Here is a 12208-nt window from a genome sequence, read left to right as displayed (position 1 = left end):
AAAAAAAAAAAAAAAAAAAAAAAAAAGATTGATTCAGAAATCATATGCCAGTGATTACTTGGTTTCTAAATTATTTTTAACCATTTTTCAAATCAGTATCAACTCAATAAGGTAATAATTGTATGCCAAGATAAAATGTGAAGTGGAAATGGTGCAATTATCCGGCCAAAGCTTAAGTGTGGTGAGATTTTTCTACCTTGATTAGATCAATTCTCTCAGATATTTTCAAAATCTTCATGCAGCGTGGACCCCAGCTGAGTGACAACATTAATACAAATGGCAAGAGTAACTCACACCATTTAAAGTGAACTGTTTTCCACTACATCGTCATCAGATACATCTTGATAAAATGTGGTTAGAGTTGTCATGTCAGCTTTCTCGCTTACTTCAAAAAGTGTGATATGTTCTCCATCTGTTATATGATCCCAAGCTCAATAGCTACACTTAGGATGTGTTCTTACTTAGGGCAGTGCTTTTATGAAGGTGTGCCATAAAAGCATCCAGGTGCCAGCAACCTTTCCAAATGGTTCCCATTAAATCTGCTTGGGGGGGAGGGGGTGATGACATTTCAAATGTCACAACATTTCTCAGAGCAGCTAATTGCCCTAAATTCTGAAATAACTGTACATTTTGTACTGTACACCCAGATGCCTTGGAATTAGCAAATTGAAGCAAACATAAAATCTTGTTGGCATGTGGACTATAAAATGATTTATCTGCTCGGAAAAACCAAAAAGGTAAATTTATTTCATTTACAAGCAACGAAAAAATATAGGTGGGCTTTTCAGCTTCTGTTGGTTGTAAAGAAAGGCTGGTTAATCTCAGTAAGTTAATTCTAAAGAGCAAGCACTTACACATTTTGCCTTTACTATGTTCGAAATCCTTCCGTTGGACTTACGGATAACAATAGAAAGGTTCCAGCAGGGTCTAAGTTAGTATATTTAGGTGGATTAGTAAATAATTGGTGGATTACCCAAAGAGCCATGCTGATTACTGGAATGGCTTCAACTGGGAGACAGAGCAAAAACATTAGGAGACCAGATCAGAATCTAAAAGATAACAGGCTGGGAGGATATTAATGTAATAAAGATGACATTTAATGTGGGGAAATGTGAAGTCCTGGACTTGGTCCAAGACAACCTTTCAAACACACACCAGGGAGACCTGACATAGCTGTGGGCTCATTGTAAAGGTGAAATGCTATGGCCTCATCCACATAAGCCAATAAGATCTTGAAGTTAATTAATGTTCTATTCACGAGAAAGAAAACTCTATCCTTCTCTGCTTTGTGCTAGTCAGAGCACACCCAGAATATTGCATTCACTTTTAAGCACCACGGTTTTTTTTTGGTAGAGACAGGATTTCACTGTGTGGCCCAGGGTGGTCTTGAACTTGTGGACTCAAGCGAGGCTCCTGCCCCAGCCTCCCAAAATGCTGGGAAGACACAGATGGAGACCAGTAGCTATTAAACACCTGAAAGCACTGTCATGTGAAAAGTGGATTAGACCTGTACTGGGCAACTCTGGAAATCAGAGATAAGACCAATAAATGGAAAATGTAGAAGGACATAATTTCATCATAACTTACAGAAGAACTTCCTTTATTTTGCCTCCTATTAAAGATGAAGGGTTGCCTCAGGAAATAGTATGTTCAGTACTAGAAGTATTTGGACAGAGGCCATCTGACCACCCACTAGGGTTTCTGTAGGGGGCATTTGGTCTCTGGGTGGAAATGGGGCAGAATAGGTAATATTTAAGGTCCATCCCAGTCCCCCAAACTCTTGGAATCAATGAATGGTCACTATCTTGGAAAAGTATTTAGTATTAACTATCTTACTTCTTTGGGAAAAAAGAGATAACACTATTAGAAGTTTAATACATTGATTTTACTCTCTTTGAGCATAAAATAAAATGAAAGCTTTACATTTTCAGAGAACTCTGTATGTCCGTAAGTACATTTTTCTCTTAACTGCCCATCATCTGTTACTCTCAAGCAGCAGAAAATTTGAAATGACTCGGGATACATTTTCAGAAACACAAAAATACAATCATAACGTTGAAAACAAGCAGTTACAAACATAAGCAACTTGTGTTAACCCTACTTTTTTTTCCTTTTTTTTTTTTTTCTACCAGAGCCTAAAATCCTTGAGAGGTTTTTGTTCAGAAAGCAGAGAAAACCCAGCTGGCATTGTGACAAGCATTCAGGGATCTACCATTTGGTGGCACTGTTAAATCCAATTCATTAGTTGATAAAGCATTGAGTGAATGATAGCCCACAAGTTTATAGAATGTTACAATTTAAAAGATGTTTTCATGTACTATGGGTCAGAGCTCTGTATCGAGTACCTGATGTTCTTACTGAAAGAACAAGCTTTTGGAATTGAGTGTCTAAATTGTGAACATCTTTGCTAGGAAACATGCTACTGGTCTATTAATTTGGTGAAAGAATGTGTCTTTGTATTCTAAATTTAAAACACCACGTGACAAGGCGGCACCTGCCAGCCTAAACCACACCATGTGTCTCCATTATGAAGTACCATTTGTGCTGCTGCTGGAAGAAATTCAAGGACCAGAAAGCCCAGAAGGGAAGGTCTACATTGTAGACATTTACTTAGTGTTTCTCTGTTTAGAATGCCATTATGTCTGCAGCAAAAACAATGACCCAGAGGATGAAGGATCTCACTGTTCTGGAAAACACACACCTTCCCCTCAAATGTGGTTATGTTTATTTTCTTGGGTTATTGACATAATAAATCTGCCTTGTCTCAGCCTCATACCGCAATATTATAAATACTAGGTTTTCACAAAAAGACGTTCACCCATAAAAGTCAGCAAAGCATGACTTAGAAGCTCCCACATTTATAGTCCCTTCAACAGAGTGGATTATGGGCACATAGTGTCACACTAAGAAAAACTCTGTGTCAAGGTGACACTCTTAATCCGTTTTTCTAGCCTGACATGACAAATGTGTGCTGCTGGTTACAAAAGATAGAAAAACAGCTCAAGTCACCAGGCTTGCTGAGGGGGGATTTTCATAATATTGGAAACAATGGGCACATTACACAAACTGTGTGGTATCCAGGGGTATACGAGAGTCATCTCTAAACTTTTAGCCTGTTCTTTAGGAAAGCAGATGTGCTATTGCTATTACATTAACTTTCATCCCAATGGTGTCAACTGTGAGCTTTGATGAACTTGACCAATGGGACATGCTTATCTAAGTCACACCCAGGAAAAAGTTCTGTGATGTTTGACTTAGATGGCTCTGCAGTGACTTAGGCAGCATTTCCCCAACTATATTAACCTTTTTAATGAAAACTAAAATCTTTGAATCTCCCATGCAGGATACTATAGACCATAATGAAATTACGTCAAACCTGTCTTTCCTCCTACTTTGTACATACTTTAAGGCTGAATGGGTTGGGGAGGAGGTTGAAGGGAAACAGGTAAGCAGAGGAAAAACAGGTCAGCTTTGCTTCTTGCCACCTCTTCATTATTAATTCAACTACAGATGCTCTTTCCCTTCTCTCTGCTCCACAGACAGCCGGCACCATGAGCCAATGCCACCCGCCCCCTCACCGCCTCCTGCTCCCATCAGGCCAACCAAGTGGATAAACCCAGGGAAACAGAAGGAAGATCTTTTAGGACAAGCTGTGTTCACTATTTAGAAATAGCATTGAAATGTGCAAATTGTTTTCTCAGGAAATAGATGCAGAGATGGAAACATTCATTGTTAAAGTACTGTCCCATAGCCAGTCATAATATTAAATATTTGGTACTGTTTTGTCCTCTGAGCTCTCTCATACAGTTGTTACCCAGTTTGCTTTCATGGGTCTTGGGTCAAAATCAAACAGAACTATAAGGCCTAGGCTTTTATTCTTGTCTTTACTTCAGACTTATTATGTAACATTTAACAAACCAATAACCTACTCAGTGCTTATGTTTTGATCTCAAAATAGAAATGACAACGCCACTCCTTAACCTTTCTCCTAAAGTTGTGGTAAGGTGGAGCATTTAATTTTTTTTTTTAGGATATTTTATAAAACAAACTGAAGAGAAATGTTTTCTATTGGAAAAATAGAAAAAATAGTGAATGGGATCAGAATGGTACCACATTTGATGGCCATTTGCCGAGAGACTGTGGAAGAGTCAGGTGAGATGCTTGAACTCTTCCAAACCCAAAGAGTGAGCTGAAGGACCCTGGTTTTGAGCAAAAGGAATAAGAAGTCATGGAACATTCAAGTTCACAATAACCAGCTTGATCCTGTTATCACAGTCTATTATTGGTTAATAGGGAGAGAGGGAGATGTGGCCCCAGTTGAATATGCTGAAGACGTCTTTTTCCAAGTGTTAAGATCAAATCCTCCCTAGCATGGGCAAAGGTTTCTCCTGAGATTCCGAGCTGGGCACGGCCCCTGGAAACTCAGGCATTCTGACCCAGTTTTTGAATTACCGGTTTCTGTTCCCCTACAGAGCTCTCAGCATGGCGGCTCCTCTACTTCACTTGCATCCACCAAAGTCTGCAGCTCGATGGATGAGAATGACGGCCCTGGAGAAGGTGATGAGCTTGGGACTTGGTATCTGAGGAGGCAGAGGATGGGTTGGCTAAATTTACTCCAAGAAACTGTAGCTTCTCAAGCAGAATGACGTGGACAAGGCTGAGCAGCTCCTGAGGGTCAATCACAAGGGGATAGGGTTGAATATGGTGCCCACCAGGGATTGGTATCTGCTCTGTGAGAATGGGAAGGGGAAGTTGGCCCATTTTGGAGACATTTCCCATCCTCTGAGGGCATATGTATACTAAGAAGGCCAGCTATTGCCTGCTTTGGAAATAAAAGGGGATCACTGGGATCATGGCTGTTTTTGTTTTCCCAAATCCTGTTCACTTTTAGTGTTACTTTAAGTGAACAAAGGCCATTCAAATTTAAAGACAATTTATTCTTTTGACTGTTGTAGTCTCACAGATGTACCCTAAATTAAGTGAACTCAATACATGAAAATATGGTTTTACAAAAGAATTGGTGGAAATTGCAAAAATATCCTTGAGCTAATTCACTGCAGAATGTCTCTGTGATGTGGTCAAATGATCAGGATTCCAGAAATGATTTTTTCACTAACTCACTGGATTGTTTTGGACAAGCATCTTCAACTCCCTGCATCTTACTTCCTCTCCTATGAAATGGAGATTGTGAATCACACCTATTTCCTTCCTGAAGGCTATTACCAGGTTCAAATCAACTACAGGGAAATATTTGGAAAAGATAAAAGTGATACCACCAAGCCACTGTTAAGGAATCTGCTTCTCTTATTTGTGTTAAATGATATGATTTAAATTTTTTTTTTTTTCCCAAAAAGTACCCTTTGGGAAGTGCTTTTGTTGTATTAAGTGAAATACGTGATTTACTGTGTAATTTATTTTCTGACTGCAATGCAACATCAGAATTTTTTGTACTTCCAGAAATATGAAAACCAGCCACCTAGACATCTCTTTTGTTCAATGTGTTTTGTATTTTTTAAATGAAATGAAATGGTTCTTGATTTAAACCTTTGGCTAAGGTTTTTTTTTTTTTTTTTTTTTTTTTGGAGTCTCAGTCTGTCTCTCAGGCTAGAGTGCAATGGCTCTATCTCAGCTCACTGCAACCTCCACCTCCCAGGTTCAAGCAATTCTCCCGCCTCAGCCTCCTGAGTAGCTGGGATTACAGGCATATGCCACCATGCCTGGCTAATTTTTGTATTTTTAGTAGAAATGAGATTTTGCCAGCTTGGCCAGGCTGGTCTCAAACTCCTGGTCTCAATTGTTCCACCTGCCTTGGCCTCCCAAAGTGCCGGGATTACAGGCATGAGCCACTGCACCTGGCCTGGCTGGGCCTTCTTAACCAAAAGTGAGAAAAGATACCTTTTATGAATAGTCAGGGGAAAAAATCCCAAGCCATGTGCTTTCAATGGGTGTCTCAACTCAGTGAATGCTCCCACCAAAAGGCAGGATGGAAGTACCTTCTTCCATTTCCCACCTGCAGGGTCACACTTGTACCCAACAGCCAAGGAGGGTTCCTTTCTTAGCCACATAGTAAAGAGCCTTAAGATTGTGTCATCTGGGAGTTGTTTTGTAAATCTGGGTGCTTTGCAGTAGACAAAACTTCCCTGGCTGAGTCCTTCGAACAGAGGCAAAATTGTGGCTTCTTTAGAGGGGTGAGATGGGGTTAGGGGGATTGGCTCCAGCCCTCACTTTATTCTAGAGACCACCTAGATGGCTTATAGCACGGTAAGAGGGAAATGTCACCTGTAAAGGGGTGAAGAGACTGTACCAACGCCAAGGACAAAAGTAGCAGCAGCAAATGTCCTACATTTGTTCAATACTTTCTAGAAATTTCATCCACTCTAGAATTCAGATTGATGCCAACCGTGTGTCATTATAAATCAAGAAGAAAGGCCCTCATGCAGATATCTAATGATTATCAGTCTCTATTTGATTATGAGTCTCCAACAACACAGAGCAAGTGTGAATACAAAAACTACTAAGAAAGCCCATTCACCCCCTAAAGTTTTATTTTGAGGAGAGATGTTTAGTCTCAGTTTATACGATGAAAGGTCGGAAGAGGAGTACATTAAGAAAACACACCAGGGTTCCATCACATTTTGCATTCAGGTTGCCTGAGGGAGAGCTGGGATTTATCACTTTAAAGCATGTACATTTTAGAGTCCAGCTATAAAAGGCTTTTTACACCCTTAAGATGTTAAAGGTTATTCAGTATATTTACGTGACCTAACTGTGGCTTATTTAGTTTTATGGCCTTAGATATTTAAAGCATTATTAGGCATTTGCAAAATATTTCAAAACGCATTTTCAGGGGGAAAATGTGTTGTGTTAGTGGCACTAACATAATTGAAACTACAACACTGTTCCATTCACAGACATAATAGATATTGTAATTTTAACTCAACATCTGCTATGCAGGTTGCTGGTGAGAACATTTGTCTAAAGTCTACTCATTGATACCGAGGACGGGTGGGCATCAGGGCTTAGTTCATAAGGAATTTTACGGAGATTTCCATTTCAGGATGTAGTAAAACTAACTGTCCAAACAGCAGGCAATTTTCATGCTTGTACAATGTCAAGCAGCCCAGAGACCCTTGCGAACTGCAGTTGCCGCCTGCGCCATACATGGGAATGCTATTTTTCTGTACACAGTGGGTATTCAGTAAACACTATTGATCAAATTGGCATGAAGTAAAAGGAGCAGAGCTTCCTCCTGAGAATCCCCACAGCATCAGAAAACCCAAGTTTCTCTTATATAGGTGGGAGTGGACCCCTTACGTTTCTTTTTATTTTATCATTTGTCTTAGTAAAATCTGTTGAGTATATACAATGTCAGCAAGGGAAGGAGGCAGTTGCCTCACTGTACAGAGAATGACATATTGATTCTGAATCCGTTCCAGTCAATTAGATGATACTTTTAAATGTTTCCTTGTGCAACATCTGTGTTCCCTTTTCTACCAATAAAAAAGTATTAATGATTCTTTCAGAAGTGTCGGAGGAGGGCTTCCAAATTCCAGCTACAATAACAGAACGATATAAAGTCGGAAGAACAATAGGAGATGGAAATTTTGCTGTTGTCAAGGAATGTGTAGAAAGGTGAGAAGAACATCATTTGCATCAAACCTTAAGGGTTACATTTGGCATTATGTTTTCCAAGATTGCGTCTCTATTTCCAGTCTGTGGTACATATGGAATAAGTTAGTGTCTCAACCCCACATGCAAAAGAATTTTTTGCCAAAGAAAGACCCATCTAGCAACAGATTTGAAAAATGTAGTGATACCTGGGGACAATCTATAAATTAAAGACTTTGATTTTTTAAAATGTACTCAGAGAAACGTTGCCAGCTTTTCAGGTAAGCCTTTTTATTGTTGTTAAAAACCATATTGAATAGTTTTTCTCACACACTTTGTGACATATTTTGTAGAGGTCAGAAAGTTCTTGTGAGAATTTGTGTCTGTAATGCATACTAGCAGAAGACGAAATGCATCAACAATCATTTTGAAAAGCTTTAAAATGCATAGGTGCTGACCCCAACAGAAGTGGTATTTAATGCATTAAGACGTGTTAAAATGAATGAACCCGGTACTCTGTGGGCCAAAGGGAAGGGTTTATCCTGAGGTTCTAGATATCTAATCGAGGACGTTAGCTGGTGGCTACTAGACGAAGAAGTGACAACCGATAAAGTTACAACCCAGCTACGGTGGCCTCAAGCCCTCTACTCGGTGTCACGTTTGGGTTTCTTTTCCCGGGCAGCTGCTTGCTTTGGGGAACCTGGTCAGCCAGCAGCTTCTCCTCAGGGCTGGTGGGCAGAATATTGAAAAGTCGGGGGAACTAGCCACTTTCCTTGAGGGACTGTGTCCTCTGGCTTTCTGGGGGCTGGCCTGGGGTGTACACACTTCCTTGTCACCTTTCTCTGCCCGCAGTGGGGCTGGACACCCTGCCCATTCTTAATCCTCTGAGAATCATGCTCCTAAGCTCCACTCAGAGAGGATGACTGAGGAGAGAAGACAGACGAGAAGGCTTTGGCCTGGAAGATCTAGACCTTGCCTCCACTATGGGCTTTGATTCAGAAGCACAGGTTCCTGCCATATTAAAGCTGGCAGTCTCTACAGAGCCCCACATCTCATGAGGGTTCTTCATTTGGCCAATAGCCACTTGTGTGCTCCCGGCACCCCTTGCGGCTCTTTGGAAGATGCTTCCCCAGCTCAGGTAGCAGAGCCCTCCTTATCGACCTTTGTGCACTGGATCTCAAACCTTGTTCTACTCCAACATGTCAGCAAGGCTGGGATATTCCCAACAGTGACAGAGACCCAGCTGAGCAGTCACTGTGTATCCAGGAGGGGCACGAGTCATAGGGAGCTTGAAAAATCCCTGAGTCCATGCTGCCAAGCCACGGTTCTCCTCTCTCCCTCTCATTCCCCCACCACTCCACAAAGCTTGGCCATTTGGCATATTTGTGCTAAGCATGAAAAATGTCCATTGCATCCCTGGGCCTCACACCTCCCAAAGCAGGAGCAACCTACGCTTTGCTGAACATAAACTATCTACAAAGCCCTTAATTTGTGACATTTTATTTAATTAACATGATACTTTCATAATATCAGTGTTGTTGTCTCCATGTTGTAGATAGAAAGCACAGACACATTAAGTGCCCAAGGTCAGTCAGCTAAGAAGTACTTAGCAAGACATAGGTCCGAGCCCAGCTCCAAAACCCACACTTTTAACCACTACTCCACTGCCTCTAGTAAGGAGTCTCCCATAAGACTCTGGCTTAGCTGAGCCAAAATCACGTACTTTCCCTTTGGCCCTGTACAAATAAGACTAAATTAATTAGGGAAAGCCATTCCTATGGTAATGGATAGAAGCGTGCATGCAAATGCATGTGTGCTTCTATAATTTTATATTTCATTGATGCTTTTACTGATAGTAAATCTAGCTCTTTTTGGCTTTATTTCCACTGTAGCAGAAAACCCCATTTCTAGCAGACTGCCATGCCCCTGAGCTGTGGGGTGTCTGGTGATTTGCCAGCATCCGTCATCTGTTAAGTCTGACATGGTGGCATGTGCTGTTTCTCCTAGCTAGTCCTCGGATCGGGCTGGTGTCTTAGTCCAACAGGGCTGGTCTTCTCACAATAGAAATTTCCCATTTCTCCACCCAGAATCAATTTGTTTCTTTCTCACTTGGATTGCGTTCATTTTGCATGAGTTCCTATCTTGGGTCTCACTGTATGAAACTTCAGAACCTAAACACCAGATTGCTCCATGAAGTTAGTATTCAGCTCCCGCTGAACGAGGACATATGGCATGTGCCCTCTCTCCCCAGAGGTATCACAAAACATTCTTCTAATATTTTCCAGAGGTCCAAGAAAATAAAAAGCGAGCTAAGAATGTTGTGAATGGCACACATTGCTTGTGGGTACATTCTGCTGTGTTTGGAAGGATGAATATGTATTACCAAGGGTGACTATGCCCCTCCTCTGCTAATCATATCCTGTCACAGGCAAGATTTATCTACAACAATGGACACAGTAACGATGTCTTTCTGTGGTCCTGTTCCAGCATAGTCTTTGGCAGCTAAGTCCATTTAGATTTCTGCCCATGTTCCAGGAGTAATTTCATGAGTGGTCTCTGGGGCATCCGGGACATGCTAAAGGAAGTTAGTGGACTGTGACTCCAGCTGGAAGAGACATGCTCTACTTTGAAGCTGTTTTGTGGAGCGTTTTGAGGCCCCATAGCAAACTCAAAAAGCAGGAAAGCACTAATGACCAGTCAGAGCACAAGTAGAGGGTGTGATGTGAGATGCCCTTCATCCCTAACTTTCCTGGCTCTGTGTGGACTAATGACCACACAAGCCAAGGGTAGGGGTGATATAGTCATGAGCAGGGAAGGTGCCCCTGGTGGCTCTTGGTCCTCTTCCCCACCTGCACCGCTGGAATTGCTTAGTGATATAGGCACCAGAGCTGAATTAAAATCCTTTCTGCGGATGCTTCTCTCTCTCCCTCCGGCACCTATAAACCTGAGGATGTGTGCAGCCAAGATGCTGGCTCTAGCAGTGAACATAAGCAGGCTCAAACCCACCAGAACAAGCTGAGACCTTCGGGTCACCAAAATGCATTGCTTCCTCCTAGAAAATCTTCAAAATTCGCAATAACCTCAACAAAGCAACTATGTGTCTATAGTTTGAAAGCGTTTCCGTCGGAACTGAGATTTGGAGGATGCCTTGTGCTGAAGCTTAGATCACTGCTCTTGGCTAGTGGATTACTGTTCTTCCTTCCTTCCTTCCTGAGGAGCCTCTGGCTCCTGACAGCCATGGGGCCCTTGTCAAATTCAAAATAAAATTCTACTTGGGAGCCGTCTGACAAGGCACTGTGGAATACCTCAGTTCTCTGCTCTTGGCAGTTATCTCTTTACGGAGGAGGCTGAGATTGGGCTTTGTTAGGATTACTTGGTAAACAAAGGGTGTGTTACTAACTCCTTTTTGCTGGTGTTGGGGGTGGTATTCCTGTCATTGTGCTAACTGCCACCATCCTCTGGAGTTTCCACAATATGTGCAGAGCACCTCCTAGTTCAGGCTCATGCTGGGCCCTTCTGGGGTTAGAGAGAGAGACAAGACACAGCCTCATACAGAGAACTTTACCCACAAACAAGGATTGCCATGAAATTCAATGAATGCTATGGGAGAGGACTGCTCGGGAGCTGCCTTTCCTTCTCCATACACTCTTTTTTTAAATCCTTCAAAACACAGTAAATAACAGCAACAAGAGAAACCATGTTAGCTCAGAACATCCCAATCTTTGCTAGCCATTTCCACACCACCACCTTTTTTTGAGACAGGGTCTTGCTGTGTTACCCAGGCTGGAGCGCAGTGGCAAGATCATATAGCTCATTGCAGTCTCAAAGTTCTGAGCTCAAGTGATCCATTCTCCTGCCTTGGCTTCCCGAATAGCCAGGAGTATAGGTGCACACCGCCATGCCTGGCTAATTTTTGTGTTTTTATTTTTTGTAGATGGGTCTCACTATGGTGGCCCAGGCTGGTCTCAAACTCTTGATCTCAAGTGATCCTCCTGCCTCAGCCTCTCAAAGTGCTGGGATGACAGGTGTAACCACCGTGCCTGGCCCATTTCTTTTTTTGACAAGCATTCTGTTACACTCTCTGGGTGAGGGGTGCAGTGGGCAGAAGACTGGCCTGAGTTGAGAATCACTAAGTTAAACAAGACAGCTGTCTCCAAACCATTTTTTGCACAAACACCAAAAGTTGGATTTATTTGAAGTTTGTAAAATTTGAAAATTTCCCTCTAGTAGTTTGGGTTCTAACCTTGGGTCACATTTAATAAGAAGGCAGCCTTACAAATTGATTTCCCATAGTCAAGGAGGAAGACAAAGTTTTCTGTTGCTGCTGTTTTTGTTGTGGCAAAGAGGGTTCCGTAAAAGGTCAAGAACGTTATTTCAAAAACAAGCAAGTAAATGGCCTGTATTCCCCTCACCAGTAATCAATCAGGTCATCTAGGATTCTTCTCAGTACACTCAAATGTAGAATCCTTGAAGACAAGGATCAGGTCTTGTTCCCCTCTGAATCCACCAAAGAGCCCTGCATCCCACTGTTTGCTGAATAATTACACAGGCACAGCAGTCCTCAGAGTTCCAGGTATGTAGGAAGGCAAATTCGTTATAT

At 41.9% G+C, this 12208-nt stretch overlaps 1 protein-coding gene across 4 annotated transcripts in view; it reads left to right on the top strand.

Moving 5' to 3' along the window:
* DCLK1 (doublecortin like kinase 1) overlaps positions 1-12208 on the top strand; it is a 366905-nt gene that overhangs the window by 290477 nt on the left and 64220 nt on the right. For all 4 annotated transcript variants that reach the window (XM_017854149.1, XM_017854150.1, XM_017854151.1 and 1 more), the window contains 2 exons: positions 4473-4557; positions 7524-7632. In XM_017854149.1, the coding sequence (XP_017709638.1) occupies positions 4473-4557; positions 7524-7632 (194 nt within the window). The remainder of the gene's footprint in view (positions 1-4472; positions 4558-7523; positions 7633-12208) is intronic.

This window comes from Rhinopithecus bieti, unplaced genomic scaffold, assembly GCF_001698545.2.
Source record: "Rhinopithecus bieti isolate Rb0 unplaced genomic scaffold, ASM169854v2 scaffold_35538, whole genome shotgun sequence".
In the NCBI taxonomy this organism is placed as follows: Eukaryota; Metazoa; Chordata; class Mammalia; order Primates; family Cercopithecidae; genus Rhinopithecus; species Rhinopithecus bieti.
Note: the sequence above shows the minus strand (reverse complement) of the source record. Positions and strands in the feature narration are given on the sequence as shown.